The sequence below is a fragment of the Nannobrachium achirus genome (genome assembly GCF_963921795.1).
Source record: "Nannobrachium achirus genome assembly, chromosome: 7".
Taxonomy (NCBI): Eukaryota; Metazoa; Chordata; class Actinopteri; order Myctophiformes; family Myctophidae; genus Nannobrachium; species Nannobrachium achirus.
In genome coordinates, this window is record NC_137816.1 from 30,053,383 (window position 1) to 30,074,329 (window position 20,947).

The window sequence follows — 20,947 nt, forward strand, 5'->3', positions numbered from 1 at the left end:
GGGCCATCATAGACAGGCCCCTAATAGGTGCAATGGTTACTATGACAACAGGTGCAACAGGAATTGCATCATATCTGTATTATTGATTTGAACAAACACCCTTTCCTTTCGTATGTGAGTGTTAATTAGGGTTCTTATGGACGATATCCGATGCTGCTTTTCAGCTGAAACAATTCTAGTGCAAACGCTGTTCATGGAAGATCAATTACAATTTACAATTTAAGCATTTAGCAGAGTTCTTAATCCAGAGCGAGATTTACAATAAGCAAGGTCCCTCACTGGAAAATATGTAGTCACATCTATATGATGAGAGCTTTACATAGCGAACAGGATAAGGAAAGCCACCATCAAACAGAATAGACCCATGGCTTCAGACAGGGCAAATTAGGATGGCATAAGAGAAAAGCTGCTGCTTCAGAGATGGGTTCCTAGCATAGCCAATGATAAGGCTGCCGAACACTGTTCCAATTAATTACATTAACACCAGTAAGACTCCCTAATCGGGAGATAACCGTCAGGTCGCGGTCACATACACAAACTTTAGAAGGCAATCGTAGCCAATTAGGAGGGAATATGGGAAATGGTACAGATCCATGTTGATGACATGACTTTAGACTAGAGATACGGTGTACCGCTTTGCGTGATTTTAGGGCAAAATCTGTAGTAGCAGTGTCCAAAAATGTGTTTTGCAAGAATCTGCCTCATGGTGGCACTAGAAGAGGGCCATGTGAGAAATCAGGCCTGGAGGTTGTGGTTTGCCAGCCAAGGAGTGTGTGTGCAAAGTTGATTTGCACACACAAATTGGCTTTTGGCATTGATAGGGGCAACGGTGGCAGAGATAAGAGTAGGGCCAAAAGTGTGACGTGACGTGACGTGACGGACATACTGAGTACTGACAAACGGATGGAGGGACAAGATAGGGGCAACGGTGGCAGAGATAAGAGTAGGGCCAAAAGTGTGGCGTAACGTGACTTGTCGTGACGTGATGCCCAAATTTGGAGATAACTGACATCACTGATACCACCGCCTGTACTGCGCATGTGTCCCCGCCATGGTAACAGCCACATGCTGAAACCTATAACTCTATGGCTGAAACAGTGCCTAAATTTGATTCCATTTGTGCACACTTAAATAAACACTGAGGATTTGACAGTAGCCTATGATTGGGTTCCTTTCCTAGAATGATCACAAGGTGTAAGCTATTTTCAAATAGCCAATCTATTTTGTCCTGGACGCTTCTTTTGCAATTGTTTTCATAGATGTCCTGACTAGCTCTGGTCCATAGCGTTAGTGGAGTTCTCCCTATATGGACCAGAGCTAAGTCCAAGTCCTGACCTGCTTGCTTGTTTCTCAATCTCTCGCCAAAACACTGCCTAATAATATGCTATGCATATCAAACAGGGGGTCCTTGTTGAAATTAAAAAGGTTGACGATCACTGCAGTGCAGCAGTGCTGCATAGTTTTATGTATTATTTATTTTAGCCAGTAGGCGGTGGTATGCGGTTTACGCGCATAACCTACCAGCAGGAAACAGATGAAGAAGCAGCAACTGAACAAGAAGAAGGCATTCATGCGCGCGCGCACAAACAGCCACACACAGACAACAAGAGGTAAAATGGCGTCGGGGGCCATTTCCGCGGAGGGCAAGAAAATAGCAGATTTACGAGTTATAGACCTAAAATCTGAATTAAAGCGTCGAAACCTGGACACGTCGGGCATAAAGAATGTCCTCGTTGCCAGACTGAAGCAGGTAGTTATAACTATCAATACTATATTAAATAATATGGAATTTACTCCTCGGCTACTGTGCACCGGGGGTTGTTGTGCTAAATGCTCGGTATCAGCATGAAGTGACTGTTGCACTGTGGCTTGTTTACTAACTAAACGCAAAATCACTACATTTTTACCGATGTATTTTTTCATGCATGCATGCATGACTACGTATTTGCGTTGTTGGTTTCCATTTAAATTGACGTTTTGAATATCGATTCCTTGAATGAAAGGCCTGTCATTGATTCTAGGGTCCGACTATTTCCTGGTGGTGAAAATTTTAATCCACTGGTTCCCAAACACAGGTTCGTGACCTATTTGTGGGCCACGGACACACTTTAATGGGTCCCTTAACCTTCTTATTTCATACATTGTTTTTAATCACTATTATAATTCTTAATATTAGTAGTATTATTTCAAAACATTCCCCCAAAAGTTTAGATTTTCATGAAAAAAATGCAATGATTTATCTAAATAATTTCGTTATTAAAGAAAAATCTTAAGAAATTCAAAAAATTAGAAAACATTTTTTTTTTTTTTGTGCTTGTACGATCAGCTTTTTTCAGTAATTTGGATTCCGGGCAAACGCCTATCTCTTTTGGGAACCACTGTGCTAAAGCTATAAGCCAGCTTTGTCCATCTTCGTACGGTGGTGTCGCGCCCTAAAACATACATAGCCGATTTACAAGCTCACAGCTCGACTCGCGTCCGCCACACGCTGTGAGCTTGTAGATTTGCTGTTTTTCGGCCATGTTTTTCGACACCGCTTTGTGGCAAGCTGGTCTGCAGCCCCCCAGGGTCCTCCTCTTAAAATAAATAATTGTCTCCACCAGCCGAAGGCTGAGGGAGAGTATGTTTGTCTCCACCAGCCGAAGGCTGAGGGAGAGTATGTTTGTCTCCACCAGCCGAAGGCTGAGGGAGAGTATGTTTTCCCCTCCGTCCGTCTGTCCGTCCGTCCGTCCGTGCGTGCGTGCGTCCGTGCGTCCTCGCAGTTTGTGAGCAGCTAATCTCAGTCACCGTTGGCCCGATCGCTGCCAAACTGAGCACACACACTCCCTGGATGCCAATCTAGAACCTCTGCCCCACATTTTTCAAATCAGCCTCATGGTGGCACTATAACAGGCCGATTTGTGTGGCCTGGTTGTTACCAGCTAATCTCCGGCGCCGTTGGCCCGATCGCTGCCAAACTGAGCACACACACTCCCTGGATGCTAATTCAGAACCTCTGCCCCACATTTTTTAAATCAGCCTCATGGTGGCGCTATAACAGGCCGATTTGTGTGGCCTGGTGGAGACCTGTGCTCGGAAGAGCACTGCTTCTAGTTTCCCCTCCGTCCGTCCGTGCGTCCGTCTGTCCGTCCGTGCGCGCGTGCGTCCGTGCGTCCTCGCAGTTTGTGAGCAGCTAATCTCAGTCACCGTTGGCCCGATCGCTGCCAAACTGAGCACACACACTCCCTGGATGCCAATCTAGAACCTCTGCCCCACATTTTTCAAATCAGCCTCATGGTGGCGCTATAACAGGCCGATTTGTGTGGCCTGGTTGTTACCAGCTAATCTCCGGCGCCGTTGGCCCGATCGCTGCCAAACTGAGCACACACACTCCCTGGATGCTAATTCAGAACCTCTGCCCCACATTTTTTAAATCAGCCTCATGGTGGCGCTATAACATGCTGATTTGTGTGGCCTGGTGGAGACCTGTGCTCGGAAGAGCACTGCTTCTAGTTCATTGTCATTTTATTGTTAAACATGGTACAAGAAGTACAAACGAATGGTTCATTTGTGTTCTTTTATTTTTAAATATGGTACAAATGTTCAAACAGCTGCAAATATGCGCTTTTTTGGAAAGCGACACAGTGGTACGACGCGTATACGTTTGTTGTATTTGTCAATAACACATGATGAGGCTGTAGTGGCCTAGTACTAGACAGTCATTCTAACTAGTGGTGGGATTAACCTACTTACTGTACATACAAATCCTTTGATACTCCTTCACATGGTGCAGAGTCTGCAGACAATACCTGGTTCACTTTAGTAAATGAAATAAAAGGCAACTGTGAAATACATTAACACTTACTATAAATATAAATAAAGAAAAGCAAGCAATTATTACAATCAATACTTAAAGGCGTAGTTCACCCCGATTTTTGTTTTGTTTTTTGTTTTTCTTTTTGTTCTTTTTTTCTCCCTATCGATTACTCACCCCATGGAGATTTGAGTTTAATAATATTTGGGGTGAACTACTCCTTTAAATGGTATGTTTAAAGTGAGGATTTATTGTGAATAAAAATCCACAGTCAGTTACTTGCTCATGTGTTTGTTTAATGATCAAGCCTTGAGCCATAACCCCTTTTATTAGTTCTTAGCATGTTTCCAGCTGACTTGAAATCCTCAGCAGAACCTAATGATGATATACAGTCAGCATCACCTGACCTTGGTGTGGTTATTTGGACCACAACTACGTAACCTTTTAAATAGGGTGACCATATTTTCAGCCGCTCAAAACGGGACGCGAACCACTTTTGCCTAAAACCAGGACACTCAAAGCAATGTGCACGTTAAAGCGCACGTGCGTGCCCATTTTCTAACCGTTCGTGCACGCTCACATGCACATGCGCACCGCAGGGTTGCATACAGGCAGTGAGTGATTGACAAACAGCCTCAGCGTTGAATTCAGACACGCAATGAATTTGTTCATGTTTTCTGATTGGTTAGGTGAGCATGTTTACATGAAAAGAACGTGTTAAATGTCTATGCATGCAACCACTGAAAACGGCTACTATTATTTGAATTCTGGCAAAAACCGGGACAATTTTGTAGTGAATGTTGAAAACCGGGACATATTAGTGTTTTAGAGATATTTGTCAGGACACGGGGACACGCAGCTTGAGAACAGGACTGTCCCGGCCAAACAGGAACGTCTGGTCACCCTACTTTTAAAGGCTTTATGCCTTATTTTGATTTCGTTTGCAGGAATCCCCCCCCCCCAAACTGGCTGTTGATCTTAATGATTAACTCAATGATTGATTTGACTAATCACTCCCCTCCCCTATGGAGGCAAAAGAGCCTGCTTACTATGAATGCGACAAAAACTAAAAATATACATCTCCATGGGGTGAGTAATCGATAGAAAAAGTCATTTTGGGGATTAACTATCCTTTTTAAGGCTTCATTCATTAGAACTCTTAGGTGAATAAAGCAAGCATAAGGTTCTTAGGCGCATTTCGACAGCTGGATACCTAGTTTCAGACAGTATGTAATACTATTCATGTATTCTTCCTTAGGCTGTTGAGGATGAAGGCGGTAACCCTGACAACATTGAAATCCAACTGTCAGGCGACACACCCACTAGGAAAAATGCTAAAGCCAAAGGTAAGTAACATTTCATTGGATAGGATTACATTTGAATCATCATGTGGATACATTCTATCATGTGGAAGTTTGGCTTAGCTGTCTTTCTGAAGTTTTTTAATAATTTGACTTTGCAGGGAAGAAATTGGACTCGGATGCAGAGAACACAATGGAAGAAGAATCACTTTCCACCAAGGTGAATGCAGTGTGTCTTGGTTCTTAAGCAAACCAGTTGCTTTTTAATCTGCCTTTTCTTGCATAAAGTCGTCAGGTACTGTTTAAAATCTGAACAAGCATATCATGTAGGCAGGCCCTAGACATTCAAGCCTGAGCCAACCAGAGTTCTAAAAATAATTAAAATTAAGTTGGGTGTAGATGACAGTCTGTCCATAACAGTCATTAGGCTGCAGACAGTGCATCATGTCTATAAACAAAGCTATACTTTAGAGATTATTATATTGACTGCCCATAAGTCTGAAGGTTCATTAGTCCGAATTTAGTTTAACATGCAATGCTTTAACGGTGTGTGTGCTCTAGTTTAGATACTTGATATTGATCCTGCCGTAAAGTCCAGATAGTGTCTATAAGGCCAAATTAGCACTATAAAACTATACACTATAAACAAGTTAACAGTGGCATTACTATCCAAACAAAAGCATTTTATTGTTAACAATTTAGTTAAGAAAATATTCCCACATCCACTTCATGCAGGTGCATTGGACAGTGACAAATGAAACCGTTGTGTGGAAAAAAAGTGACGGGTAGATAGAAAAGATGAAAAAATACTGCAGGCAAATGATGTACCGTCCAAAAACAAATAGTCTTTTTGGTATACTGCCATGTGTAAATAATTCTTGCATTATGCAATTTTCATTGACTGTTAAAAGCATCATAAGTAATATTGCACTCATAATATTGAGAGGGCTAAAGCCTGCAAACTCATAAGGACTATGACAATACTGAAATCATCAAACCCCTGGTGAGGGGTCTGGGAAGTGGCTTGATAATCTACCCTGGAAAATGTAAAGCAGCAGCCCATCAGAGTTAGCCCGGGGCCAGCCTAGATACTAATGCATCTAGCTAACTAACTGCAGTATCATCCCTACCTTGTTTTAACATGGCTGGGATGTCTAGCTCAGCTAGGCTAAATCAGAGTAACACTGTTCTCATTTGCTGACGCCTGATGGTGCGTTGACTTTTTCAGATCCATCCTCAAACACAGTCATACGCTAATGTCAAGTAAATTAATACTAAAATCCTTATTTTTATTTGTTTGTGAAATCAGCAGCCCCCGCTGTAAACACTTGTCATTGAGTGTTCGCTCCATAGTGTTTACCAAAAATAAACTAATCTACAGTCGATTCACGTCGCAAGGTGTTTGCTTGTAGATTTTCTTTTTTGGCACTTGACTCCTTCCAAGCATAACTATGGTACCATAGCTAGTACTGAAAACGCTGCTCGTATGATTTTGTTGACTGCTTTCTGGATGCTCACATTTAACGATGAGAGCACTTGACTTTGATAGGTTTATTGGTCCAGCATAGTGTGATCTATGTGTTGGTTTCATTTCTTTTCTTTTTCCCCCCGTCAGGAGACAGAAGAGGATGAATCTGAAAAAGGTATGTTTGTAGTCAAATCAATAGTCTTTAACATCAAGCTTTTTTCGAAACAGGTAAACATCTATTGTGAAGACAAGAAACTCCTCCTTATAACAATGCTTTATAGAACATTGCATTACATGCATCTGCTTGCCACAGCCACCCTCACACCTACGTCAAGAAGTGGTCGTGTGCAAAGAACACATTCTCGTTCATCTGGTTACACTGGTTTAGGAGGACTTGACGTATGTTTTTTCGGACTGTTCTTTGGAACACTTTCTAAAGATACAGAGGCCTTGAGAATAAAGATGAATCATCGAAGAAGGCACCGATCATTGTTCATCTTCATGGTACTTGACCCCACACCACCACAGTACCACAACTACAGAAGACTGTACTGAACTCATAACGGAGTCTAGATGCATACCTCGGCCTAGAAAGACTTGCCAACGACACACTGAGAACACTTGCCAACGACACACTGAGAACAAGGGACACGTTTTCACACTGTTGCTTGAGCAGGATACAGCAGTGTGGATTCCACTGAAGATGAGAAGATTTTTGAATTGCCTCGAAATTGACTACTTCCGATGAGCAGACGTTGATGAAGTGAAGACGTGGAAGACTATCATGAATATTATGATGTGCCATGTGACCGACCATTATGACTGTTGATGCATTTTTCATGTTGGAAGAAATTGACTGTTGGATGAACTGAAGAAATTCAGGGCCTTTTTGAAGTTACCTGGAGTTGTAAATTCACCAATATGGGTTGTGTTGACTACAAATGAAGATTCCTGAATGGCTCACCGTTATCAATGAAGAATGTGTGTTAATGTGTCTTCCTGTGGTGTCTACGCCCTCGATGACCACTAATGTATTTGCTTTCTATTCTACTTTCTAGGTCAAGTAACTAAACCACATGTACATTTTTTTGTTTTTTTGCCATGTTTATCTTTATTAAATCCCTCAGATGTAACTGATACAGATGAAGGTACTCGCGAAAATTCTAAGCCTCCACCCGGTGGGGACAGCCTTGCTGAGCCTCAGGCAGAGGTCTCGGCTAAGGCTGAGCCGGAGTCAGAAGCTGCGATGGCAGGTGAGCCCAAGGTTGAGCCTATGGTTGAGCCTGAGCCCCAGGCTGAGCCTGAGGTGGATGCCAAGCCAGAAGCTGAGGTGGAGGCTGAGCCAGACGTCCACCAGGCTGAGCCAGAGGTGGAGGCTGAGCCAGACATCGAGGCTGAGCCAGACATCGAGGCTGAGCCAGACATCGAGGCTGAGCCAGACATCGAGGCTAAGCCAGAGGTGGAGGCTGAGCCAGAGGTGGAGGCTGAGCCAGAGGCGGAGGCTGAGCCAGACGTCCTGGCTGAGCCAGAGGCCGAACCAGAAGTAAAAGCTGAGCCAGAGATGGTGGCTGAGCCAGACGACGAGGCAGAGGCTGAGCTAGACGAGGCTGAGCCTGAGGAGGCAGAGGCTGAGCCAGATGATGCTGAGCCAGATGATGCTGAGCCAGATGATGCCGAGCCGGATGATGCCGAGCCGGACGAGGAGGAGGTGGAGACCGAGCCAGAGGTGGAGGCTGAAGTGTCCGAGATGGATGGTGATGACGCTGCGAATTCCTCTAAAGAAATTGACGACGATCACCTATCCGTCTCGAACCCGAATGATGATGCCATCACGCTAGACGTAGATGGCGACGATCTCCTGGAAACAGGTAAACATGTGAAACTTCCAGATCCAGAGTCTGACAAGGGTGCTGACGAGACGGAGACCTCTGCTGAGATGGGTCCTGAGGATGAGTCGAAGGCTGAAGAGGCAGATGACCATAAAGATGGTAAGAAAGATGAGGGACCCAAGGTTGACCCCATGAAGAAGGAGAGCAGAGAGGCCTTGAAGAAAGCTGAAGCGGGAGACAAAGAAAAGGATTGTGCGAAGAAAGGCCCCTCCTCTACTGGGCCGTCAGGTCAAGCAAAGAGGTTTGTCTTTCTATGTCAGTTCTTTGATACTACAAGTTCCAGCTCACTAAGAACACAGCATTGTGGGTAGCGTCAAGATTTTTTTATTTTTTATTTTTTCCTTAAGGGAAATGTTCGTTGATGTACCTAATCCTGCCATTTACTGCCTTAATTTATTTTTCTGAAGTTGATAAAGTTGTGGCATTAACCAGGAGACGAAAGGTGCATCTTTCACATACGCTCACCTGTCCAGAAGTGTTATTGCCTTTTCCAGTTCCTGCGCAAGGCATTGTAAAAGCGCATTAGCATTACGCTCTCTACGCGTGATGTCAGATTTTTTTTGTTTTTGTTCAGAAAAGATTCACTGAAGTTGGTCTCACTTCTGAAGATTTCATAAATTGGCTGAGAACCTGACCCATCCATTCACCAGTGGAAAGCAATGACAGAAGCCTTTGAGAGATTTGTCCAATTCAAGCCTTGCCTGTGGGGATTTTTTTCTTTTCTTCTGAAGTGTCAAATGTGATGTCTTGTTTCATAAGATGTTTGTCTTAGCTTCCACACAGGTTGTCATGTACTGGCACTCATTTCTTCTGTTTGTTGTTGTAACATCTGCCTTGTAGTTCTTCAAGAGACAGAGATGGAAAAGCTGCAAAAGATGATAAAGGTAAGTGCATTTAGTTATGTTGTGGTTTCTGCAGAACCCTTTTTTACACCCATTAGTGTCGCCTATCCAGATGATCAGAGATCTCCACCTGCCAATCATCTGATGAAAAAACGTTCAGTGTAGGTGCTAAAGCAGTGAAGAAGAAAAAAGAACTAACAAACCTACACTTAGAGTTTAGAAAACCAGTCCTGATACCTAAAGTCTTATGTCCACAATGCAGCTTGTTTTTGGGTCTCCAAATTGTTGTCTTCGCCAGGCCAAAGGCGTGACCGAGACTGTTTTCTACCGTGTTTCCGCCCATGTTTACGTATGGACAGCTAATTTCCGACACCACTGGACCAATCGCCGCTTGGAGGCCAAATTTCTCACATCGGGCCTGTGATGGCGTCACCAGGAGGCAGATCTTTGCATTACTCCTACATATTTTGTCAAAACATCACACAAATCCGTACACTTTACCTAATAGTCATGCGATCAATAAATCTTTCCGATTTTTCATATTCCCTCTGGCTAATATTGACTTACAAAGTTTGCAGGAGTAGCCCGTTTTGAACCAACCGTCCGATTGCTGTGAAACTTGGTATGCATATTCCCAATAGACCAAGGAAGAAATGCCACCATACATTTTAATGCCACCATACATTTTTCAAATAGTGTCACGGTGGCGCTAGAATAGATTCATTTTTTTTGGACCATTTTTTTATTTTTCGCTTGATTTCTTGGATCATTATGCAACTCCGCAAATAGGCCACTTGACAATATTAACACATTCACTGCCAGGTATTCATTCATTTATCTGCCTCTTCCAGGGTTTTTTATTGTTTTTACCTTATTTTGATGACCCATGGAACGCACAATGTGTAAACGCTTTTTGTAACGTCTGACAATCTTTCTTCTTTCTTTCTTTTTTCTTTAAAAGAAAAATATAGCGAGTAAGATGACTAAAGATGACAAAAGTAAGATGACAAATACACATTATTGCTGTAGTCATGTCATCAAGACACATTTGTCAGATTTCTCATATCCTATTCCAATTGGCTTCCAGTTTTCAGGGGTGGCCTTTTTGCACACCATGCACAATGTGTTATCTTCCACACATGCTATGAAACTTTACTTTAGATTCTCACTAGGCCAAGAAAGAACCTCAACCCCAATTTTTCAAATCGCCCCATGTTGGCTGTGCACAAGCCACTTCACATATTTCTTGCTGGCCCACAATAACCTACCTGGTCTGGCGGAGACCTTTTTCTAGTTTCCACCTACAGTACTTTTAATAAATAAATGAATAATTTAGTCCCTATCCTTTGGGGTATTTTTTGTCCGTATTGAATTTAGATCTCTGGTCTTTTGGCTATGGGACACAAGACATCTATTGATTGTACTGTCATGACAACCACATTTCTCAGGGGGTGCCAGCAGTAACAGCAACAGCTCTTCTCGTAACATATGGGTGAGCGGCCTCTCATCAAACACCAAAGCGGCTGATCTGAAGAACCTCTTTGGCAAATATGGAAAGGTACTGTAGTGTGTATGGATTTATATATATATATATATATATATATATATTTATTTATTTTTTCCCCCCTTTTTTTTTCTTTTTATACCATTTCATTAGCAGACACAAATAACTGTAACAACTGGTGTAAGACGTGTACATCAAAGGTTGGTAACTATTGTGCTCTATTGCCAACAGGTTTTTAGTGCCAAAGTGGTCACAAACGCTCGCAGTCCTGGTGGCAAGTGTTATGGCTTGGTAACGATGTCTGCCAGCGCAGAGGTAGCCCGCTGCATCTCCCACCTGGACCGCACTGAGCTCCACGGACAGCAGATATATGTTGAACGGGTGAGCTATTAACTCATTTACTGCTAAATTTTAACCCCCTCTGATGTTGCATACCGCCAGGATTTTGCCTACCTTCAACGTGGGCGCGTGCGTGCATCTCGTGCGCGATGGTTCACTGATCGCGTACGCTCAAGTATCCACTCATGGTAAACAACAAAAAACAGCCGTCCATTTTCCATAGCGAAACTGTTTGGGTGCCACGTGGTTGTTGTGTAACGTTGACGTGAATGTGCTCGGAGACAGGATACAGGGGGTGGGTTGGCCTGCACCCTTGATCCGGTCTGGGACTTCCGCTTCCGAAAAAAAACATGGCGGATCGGCAATGATATTTTTATATTGTTATAGCACTTACAGCATATTTATGACTTTATTCATGTCATACTTGTCATAGGCAGAACGGACGCAAAAATATAACTTGTCAAACTAGTCATACGCAGTAAATGAGTTAAATACAAGCTCACTATCTGACCTTTCTGCACGATGAGACTATTGGTATTAGTTATTCTTAATAGTTAGACATCATTCACCATAATTGCCCATTAGGTGGGGAAAAGGTTTTGTAGTATCGTGCCTTGTCTGAAGATGTGATTCAGTCTTGGATGTGCACTGTCATTTTAGGTTAAAAGTGATCCATTCAAAAAAGAACCCTCCAAGAAGGAAGTGGAGGACAAGAGTTCCAGTAAATCAAGTGATAATAAGCGCGCTAGCACCGGAGTTAAGACGGCCAGCAAGTGAGTGATGAAAACATTGATTAATTGTTTTTAATTGAGAGAAAACGAATTCCCTTTTAAGTTTTATTCATGTATTTTTTGCTTTTGAAGAACCCCGCCATCCTCCAAAAAAGAAGAGAAGAAATCAGACAAGCCATCTGAAAAGGACAACAAGGACACATCTAAGAAACCAGAATCTAAAGGGGTAAAATCTGAGCCAACAGCATCCGGATCTGGTCAGGATTCTTCCAAGAAAGACGACAAAAAACACGGACGTATGTTTCACTCCTTTTCTTTTTTAATTTATCATGTTTAGATTAACCATATTAACCTTGGCATCCTAATCGGACCAATCAATTGGTTTACTAATGTTGAGATACAAGAGGACCTTTACCCTTTTGAATTCATTTTCAACTGCTCAATCAATCAGAATTGCAACCTGCCTGCGCACATCACGCATGCCTTCGCGGTGTCAGTGTGACGTGGTCTGATAAAGGGTCAATAGGAAAATAGCCGATCTACAAGTTCATAACGTGTCGAGCATTGTGAACTTGTAAATTGTCTATTTTCGGTGCATGACACCAGCGTGTGTTAAGTACAGGGGTTAAAGTTCTCCGTCCTGGGGATGGATTTCCGTCCTGAGGAGTCCCTATGCAGATTTGCTAAAAAGAAGAATAAAGGGAGTGGGGGGATGTAGCCATGGCAAAATAAATTTCCGTCTTGGGATTTTTTCTTTTCTTGAACCCCTGTAAGTATCTAACGAAGTGTAAGCAGTTATGGGGTTCAGAGAAGACAAACATTAACACTTTTAACATCCCTCTGTACAGGAACAAAGAGCCCAGCGAAGATAATGCCATTCCATAGCAAAGGTTACAAAGGAACTCACTTCAACAAAATGAGACAACAGCCTTACAGATGGGGACAAAGACAATTTGACAACAGACAACAGGTAATATTCAACCTGCCTTGTTTTCCCCTTTTCTACCTTTTGTCTGTGATTGTATTTGTTTTATAATTTACATAAAGTATACTCAGATTTTCTGTCATTAGATGAAGATCGCTAACAAAGATTCTGTATATTTTTTTTGCCAGCCTGGTTTCCCCAATATGAATATGCAGCGAAGACCGAGATGGTTGATTCCCCCTGAAGAGGTCAGAAACTCCTCATACTAAAAAAATCCTCATGGTAAAACAAAAATACATTCTTGTGTTGTCTCTTTATCTGTGCTCCACCCTAAAAAGAGTTTGTGTTTCATCAGGTGGAGATGATCAGAGAGAAGAGACCTTTTTTCAACAAGGGACCCAACAACAATAACAACAACAACGATATTCTTCCCTTTGACAAGATGAAGGAGCAGCGGCAGCTTGAGCGAACGGCTCGCCTTGAGCGCGTCCGTAGAGCTGTGGAATTGCGCAGGTATTCTTACTGACTTGATACATGAACACCCCATGGATTAACCCATTTAGGCCTAGACTTATTGACTGCTTTAACCAGTGAAAAATAGCAGATATACAAGCTCACAGCGCGGCACCGAGTGCCGCGCTGCGAGCTTGTAGATCTGCTATTTTTGAAAAAGTCGTGAAGATGTGTGCAAATCTTTGAATATATGTATTTTCAAAGCGAACGTCTGTAACTCAAATGTTGCTTCTGGGGGGTCCCTGGAACTAGATATTTTGAAATGGGGGTCCGTGGCCAAATAAATATCATTTTGGGGGTCCTTCACATGAAAAGATTTGAGCACCACTGACACAGTAGTCTCTCAAGAACAGACTAACTGAGCTCCAGTTAAGTGAAAAGGACCTTTTCTTTGACGATGGCTGGCCAGATTGCTGACATAGAAACATAGGTTTTTTCCAAAAATCTTAGAAGGATTCAAAAGACACTTATAGAATCGGGTCAAAATTCTAATTTTCACGATTTTTCAAAAATAGCAGATCTCCAAGCTCGCAGCGCAGCACTCGGTGCCGTGCTGTGAGCTTGTATATCTGCTATTTTTCAATAGTTAAAGCATAACATATTGCGTCATAATGTGTTCAGGCCTAAGTGGGTTAAAGTTCTCAATCACGACTGATTAGTGATTTCAGTCATGTAGATTCCATAGAAGTCAGCATGCTGATTTGTCAAACTGATCACACAAGTGGTTTCATCTCCCAGTAAATCCTTATCTCAGATATTTCATCTCCCAGAAAATCCTAATCTCGGATATTTCATAAAAGCAAAGATCTCTGGCGTCTGGCATGTTGTTTTAAAATACAAAATTGCTATTCTTTGTCAGTGCAGGTATGGCCGAATTTAGCATCAATCTGCAATTTCTTCAACTGGTTGGTTTGTGTGGCTATACCAAAACATCATAATTCTACATATTGCGCTAATTGTTTATGAAACGCAAGGCTAGTGAGTGGGGGCTCCTTTCACACCTTTTCACAAATCTCATATTGGGACACGGCCTAATAAGAGGCTGTGAGATTTACATCATGACAACAGGTTTTCTAAGATTTTTGTGTAAATATTTTAATCTCGCGTCTCAACTTTGGACATGTTTTGCGATGTGGGGCCCATGGCATGGAAAAGTTTGCTTCCGGCTAGACTCAACGAGGCAAATGCAGTTTCTTAGTGAATTATGAATGTCACCTGTCCCCTCAGGCGGCGTGAGATTGCAGAGCAGGAACGTCGGGAGCGGGAGGGTATGCGCTTGATGCGGGAGCGCGAGGAGAGGGAGAACCTGCTCCGGGAACGCCAGAGGCTGGAGATGGAGAGGCAGAAACTGGAGCGGGAGCGCATGGAGAGAGAGAGGCTTGAAAGAGAGAGGCTCCGCATAGAGCAGGTATGAGTTAAATCCCTCAGGCGTGTTCAAGGCTTCCTCCAATCACAGGAGATCTTTGGTGCGATGCAGCACTAAGATCAGTGTTAGTAATTGGCAGTTGCTGTTCCAATGCGCACAGTAAAAAATAAAAAATAAACAAGCACACAGTCTGTATAATGCCGTTTACCGGGTCCACGGCTCACGAAGATTCACAATAAGAAAACGATAGCCAGCATGCCAAATCCTTCTGATACTATTGATTCATGGATGCACGGACAGTGTTTGGTTCATTTCACCATCACCTTGTTTGATTGTCTTGGTGTTTGAGTGTGTGGTGTTAATATAACCTCTATGTCCAGGAGCGTGTGGTGTTAATATAAACCTCTATGTCCAGGAGCGGCGCAAGGAGGCAGAGCGACTGGCCCGGGAACGTGAGGAGCTGAGGAGGCAACAAGAGCAGCTCCGTTACGATCAGGAAAAGAGAAACAACCTCAAAAGAGGCCGTGATGTTGAACATGGGTATGTACAGTTTATCTGCCATTGTCCACACTCAAGCAATAACCATGACTTAACAATTTAACTTTTGTGCTGTAAAATACGTGATTTATACTTGGTTTGTGTCTTATACGAAAAATATCATGTACAAGCTCGCAAGGATAAATAAGGCTTTAGTTTAACTATTTACAGGACACTTTCTGTCCAGATGACCATTCTGAACTCTTAAACCCATATTTTAAGTAACTCTTTCTAACATTGCGTGCATGATTGAAGACACATTTGCCAAACAGAAAGAAGTCTATTTCTTAATGGTGTCATTCAGCATAATTATCCGGGGATCAGGGCATTTCTCAGTGAAAATTGTAAAGTTGAAGTGCTATTAGTTCAAGACCATTGGATATTAAAACGTTCAGACAGATGTTGAGATGTCCGTCTAAACTGGTATTTACAATTTAGCTGATCAAACAAGCTTCTCTACTTGTGTATTCAATGTTTCAGCCGGAGGGATGATACCTACTGGAATGGCAACAAGAAGCTACAACCAGACTCTGACGTGCGCCTCAACCAAGGCTCTGACTACAATCGCCAGCAAAACCGTTTCACCAACTTCACACCGCGAGAAAGGGGACGCTTCCCAGAGACCCCTGCTGAGCAGCCCAACACCTATGATAGGTAATATTGTCTGTCGGTTGGAATCCTCTTATCTCCAAAACATACTTTTCAGGATTCAAATAAAAAAAATGCTAAAATATTTTTTGTACTTTTGTGTGACGCTGTATGATTAAGCAGGGCATTAATTTACAAATAAATTACAAAATATGCAGATACGAGGTTTCTGCCTGAGCAACAACTTGTGTCAGCAGCAACTTTGTCACATACTGATCTACTATGACCTCCGCTATTCTAACTCTTCTAATATCAAGTATTACACAAACCTAACCAAACTGAATGCTCTCCCCATGTCTGACCATTTTAACCCCTCCTCTGTCCAGACGCAACCGGTTCGACGGCGAGCCAGAAGCAAAGAAGAGTCGCCCCGCTCCCCACAGAGACGGCCCCGGGTTCGAGCGCTACCCCAAGAGCTTCGACGCGGTCCGCCGAACAGAGGCGCCCCCTCCTCCCCCCCGGGTTGACAGCGACCGCAGGGACAGAGACGAGAGGCGGCCCGTGCCCATGCCTGAGCGCCCGGTGGGAGCCAGAGCAGCCATGCCCGGCATGTCCCACGCCCGCTCTCCCAGAGACACGGGGCACGGAGGATGGAAGAACGAAGGCAACATGAACGCCAACAAGGGGGACATGCGGTATTGATATTCATAGAATTTTCAGAGATGGAAACTGAACATGGTTATTGCTCGCGAGCCTTTTCAACCATATCTTCATACAGTTGGTCCTCACTAATGTTCAAAGTGTGAAATTACCAGTGACATTATCAGTAAGCAGAAGCACATTATCCAACAATCCCACAGTCCACCTTGAGACACAAAGTTACATTGGACAGAAATAAGTGAGCATTAGTGAGGAACCATACCTGTAGAATATGGAGATATGTAGTTTGTGCCGGACTGCAACGATATGGAGATGATGTGAAAAAAGGGGAAAAAAATAAATACTTAAGTTGAAAGGGGACATTTTATTATGTGGATCTGGAAGGTACCAACCCACACTCAACCAATGTCAGTGTCGATCCCCAAGTCAGGATGAATGTGAGGGCGTGTTTGTTTGTTCTTATTAGTATTATGTTTTTCCTTTAACCCGCTACTTGTGGTGTTTTTGTTTGGACAGTGGACCTGTACGTAACATGCGACCAGAGCGCTCAGGCAGAGACGGCCCGGTCCCTGCGATGAGAGGCAACACCACAGCCAACCGTGGGAGAAACAACAGCTTCGGCGATCGAGATGGAGGAAGGCCCATGGTGATGGGAGACCAGGTCTGCATACATTTTAAATGATTTAATAAATATGACCTGTTTCGGCAGCTCTACCGTTCATTATAGCTTTGTAGTTACTGCTAATTGACCTTGATTCACAAGTGTATCTAATGCAGTGGTTCTCAAAGTGGATTCCAGGGACTCTAGGTTCTTTTAGGTGGGTCTGACGGGTCCATTTGGTTCCATTTGTACACTGTCAGAGTTGAGAGAAGATCTTGAAATGTAAAAGTTTGAGAACCACTGATCTAATGTATACGTCTCTCCCCAGGCGTTTGGTTCTGGCCGGCAAGTGGTGGTGGAGCGCCACGGCAGAGAGCAGGGCCAGGGCCCGAGGAAGGAGTGGCACACTGGAGCAGGCTCCCAGGGTGGCGGGGGCTTTCCTGACAACCGCAGGATGGCAGACAACAGAGGCAGCATGGGAGACAACAGGGGCAGCATGATGGCTCCACACGCAAGGTATTGTACCTATAAACCACATGAACCCTAGCGTCCATGTTCTGGGCATGTCACAGTGGGCAAAGACTGCTCATCAAGAGTTAGTGGCGTGTTGAGAGCTTGTGGGCTATTTTTGGAGAGTGATGGGGACAAAGTATAGACCCCTGGGGGTCCACGGCCAATGAACTATACACGGTTTAAGTGGTTAAGACTTATATACTTATTCGGACAACAAATTGCGATAATAGCCCATCTACAAGCTTGAGTTAGAACCTTGTAGATTAGATATTTTTGGCGGCAATGACGTGCTCAAAATGTGGATGTCAGGTTGAAAGTTATTTAAAAAAAAAACAATATAATTTGAAACTCTTGCTTTCAGAAATCCTCAGTCACCTTACAGGTTGTAATTGTTTTCTTTCTTTTTCTTTTCTTCAGCCATTCTTCGTCAGGCATGAACCGAATTGTACAGATCACGAACTCCATGTCTAGTGGTGGCAACGTAGGAGGATTCAAGCCCTTCAAAGGAGCGCCGCGACGCTTCTAACCCCACCGCGATTCAATAGAGCTATTCGTTTTCAGACGACACCAAGAACCTCTCGAACTTTTCTTGTTTTTTCTAGTTTTAACCATTTTACAGATTTCTTCTCGCCATGAGGATGCTATTGTAAAATGTTATAATTTTTTTTATTTTATACTGTAGTGTTTCCCTCAGTGTAGGGTTTTCCAGTTGTGCTGTTGACCATTTAACAACCCTGTGCACATGCATTTTATGTAAACATAGGAAGATATTGTACAGCGTTGGATATTTGTAACATGTTTTCATGTGAAGTGAGTGACACATATGGTTCTTCTGTAACTGAACAGCTTGTGTAGTAGTTTAGTGTATCAACTTATTTCACGTCATATTCTTCTGAAGATAAATGATGTCACTACAGTTTCCTGGTTTGTTCTTTTTTTAATATGTGCATTTTCATCCCCTCCATGATGATGGAAGGAATGATGGTAGAATGTCTATCTTCAATGAACATTGCATATGGTGTGTAAGGCTCTGTTGGGCAGTAAGCTTCATAACCACACCAACCGCTAGCATTAGCGAAATGCATTGCGGATTGCATCAGCTTTTACATTGACAAACTTTGGGCAAGATATTTGTTGCGGGAGGAGAAAGGAAGTGGACTTTGTATAGAGCCCTGAGGGACCCCGTTCAAGAGTACATTTTTAATGTAAAGTATTTTATAGGTTTTTATGTTCTTTTTCCTTTGGTTTGTTTTTTTGTTCCTTTCTCATCTACTGTAGGAAATGTGTTGTCCTGTCTTTTAAAGCACAAATTATGGTGCGTGTACACAAATGCTCTCAAAAGTGCACACGGGAAGGAAAAAAAACACTCACTTGATGTGACATCTGATTCTGATGGTAGCCTTATGGAATATTGCCTGTACATGTTCGCATTTTCCTGTTCAGCTATGGTTATTGATAGTCGATCAAAAAATATTCTTTTGCCTATCAAGTTAAAATTGCATTATGCATTGCATCTCCAATTGCACCTTTGGTACGAATGGAAAAACCTAATGCAAGGCACATCTAATAATCGTTACTCAACCTTACACACTGATGACCATGTACGAATACCGTAAAATACCTAAAACTCCCATTCAAAAGCCAGATAGAAACAAATGGGTCTGGAGATCAAGATGAATCACTTAATATTGCAAAATGGATGAAACAATCTGGGACGTAGGAAACGTTTTGTGATGCATAAAATATGCTTTTCAATACATCTTTAATAAAGTACAGCTCAGCTTTTGTAAGTGCAAATAATTCTACATGGAACTCTGTGTCTTAAGTCAGTTCAGTTATGAGGACTACTTTAGAGCTTATGTCAAGACGGTTTCATGACTCGGTCCTCACATTCTCCATTAGCTGGTGTGTGAAGATCTACACGGTATTATGGCCTTCCCGGTTGGGTTCACAGCAGTGTCTGTTTTGGCCACACTGACAACCATCATGACATTGTGTTATGTATGTACGATCGATCAGTAAGGTTTTTTGGTAGAAAAGAATAGAAAACTATATTATGCTACTACAAACATGACAGCAAAACAAATACAGATTTTAGTCTTTTATTATCCAGGTACTTCTAATCAGGTTCAATATCCCTCGTCTATAAGGCATTTTGTTATATGTGTATATATCACCATATACATTTTGTGACTGTACTGTGAAAAGGCTACATACATTATTTGGTCATTTATGTAAATAGATGGACAATTAAACCAACACAAGAGATTTACCCTTCCATATGCACAACTAGACGGGTTCGTTTTCAGTTTGTATTTTTACATAAGTGAAATATCAACATAAAGGGTCATACAATGAAAAATTCATACACTTGGAGTAGCTACTTTGATTAGTATGCCTTATGTTGCATTCAGCACTATACATGTATCACAAACAAAAACTAAACATTTGGGATTTGATATTGCAATCAAGAAAACGTCAGACGGTTTATCTCATATTTACCAAGAATTAACTTCTTTTCCCCATTTATATGCCTGAATATTGGCATGCCACATGACATTTGTTTATGAAATGCTATGCAATTAAAGATGATGGCATTTGAATGGAAGAATAGCTACCTGAATTAGAGCTGCACCAATACCATTCATATTTGTATTTTTTCTGTAGAATGTGTACCATTCCAAATCATTTCCTTTATTGCTGTCCTGTCCAATCTGTGTTTTCCTTGGAAAACATTTGGCGAAAACATTAATGTAGTATAATTGTAAAGATCCGACCTCTATTTTTGTAAAGTAATAAAGAACTACACTACAGCACCATGGAATAACTGTGCTAGTACTCAACTTACTCCTCTTGGCCTTTGACCTTGATATTGGTGCATCACTAACATGCATGTTGTCGCTGCCGGGTAGAAACCTTGCATCTCCATGTTTGATCATTTCTTTTCATAAACGAATGCCCTAATTTTATATTCTTTCATTCATTATTTTATGTATTCTGTTGTAAAAGTACTGAAAATATCCAATCAAGCTCACAACGCAAATAGTTCTCCTGTAATGCCGTGCACACAATAGGGACTCCATGTTATTGTTATTGGGTTATGTCCGTCTATGGGTTTTCATGAATTTGAACAAATGAAAAGTCTTAACCAGAGCTTGTGACTAAATAATGAATGTATGGATCCATCTGAACACATATATGTTTTTCTCAATGTCCTTGGTTTCCACCCAACAGCGACAAGGCATCATCAAACAGCAGCAAGTACTATTGACAGGGTAGTTTTTAAACAGACACACTCCTCATGTTTAAGCCAAAACAGATTAACAGCCCTTTCATTCATTTTGCAGGCTATGATTTTATTTTCAGCTGGCTTGAAA

General features: G+C 42.3%; 1 protein-coding gene across 1 annotated transcript; it reads left to right on the forward strand.

Moving 5' to 3' along the window:
- Positions 1–1,615: 1,615 nt before the first annotated feature.
- sltm (SAFB-like, transcription modulator) lies at positions 1,616–18,486 on the forward strand (the record flags this gene model as incomplete). Its single annotated transcript, XM_080730576.1, has 20 exons — positions 1,616–1,750; positions 5,052–5,139; positions 5,256–5,314; positions 6,710–6,737; positions 7,690–8,692; positions 9,292–9,335; positions 10,742–10,851; positions 11,029–11,178; positions 11,797–11,909; positions 12,000–12,163; positions 12,716–12,837; positions 12,981–13,040; positions 13,148–13,305; positions 14,533–14,713; positions 15,087–15,211; positions 15,689–15,862; positions 16,183–16,491; positions 16,973–17,117; positions 17,386–17,573; positions 17,988–18,486. The coding sequence occupies 20 exons, from the start codon at positions 1,616–1,618 to the stop codon at positions 18,094–18,096; spliced, it is 3,465 nt and encodes a 1,154-aa protein (XP_080586702.1). The 3' UTR covers positions 18,097–18,486.
- Between the last annotated feature and the right edge of the window lie 2,461 nt (positions 18,487–20,947).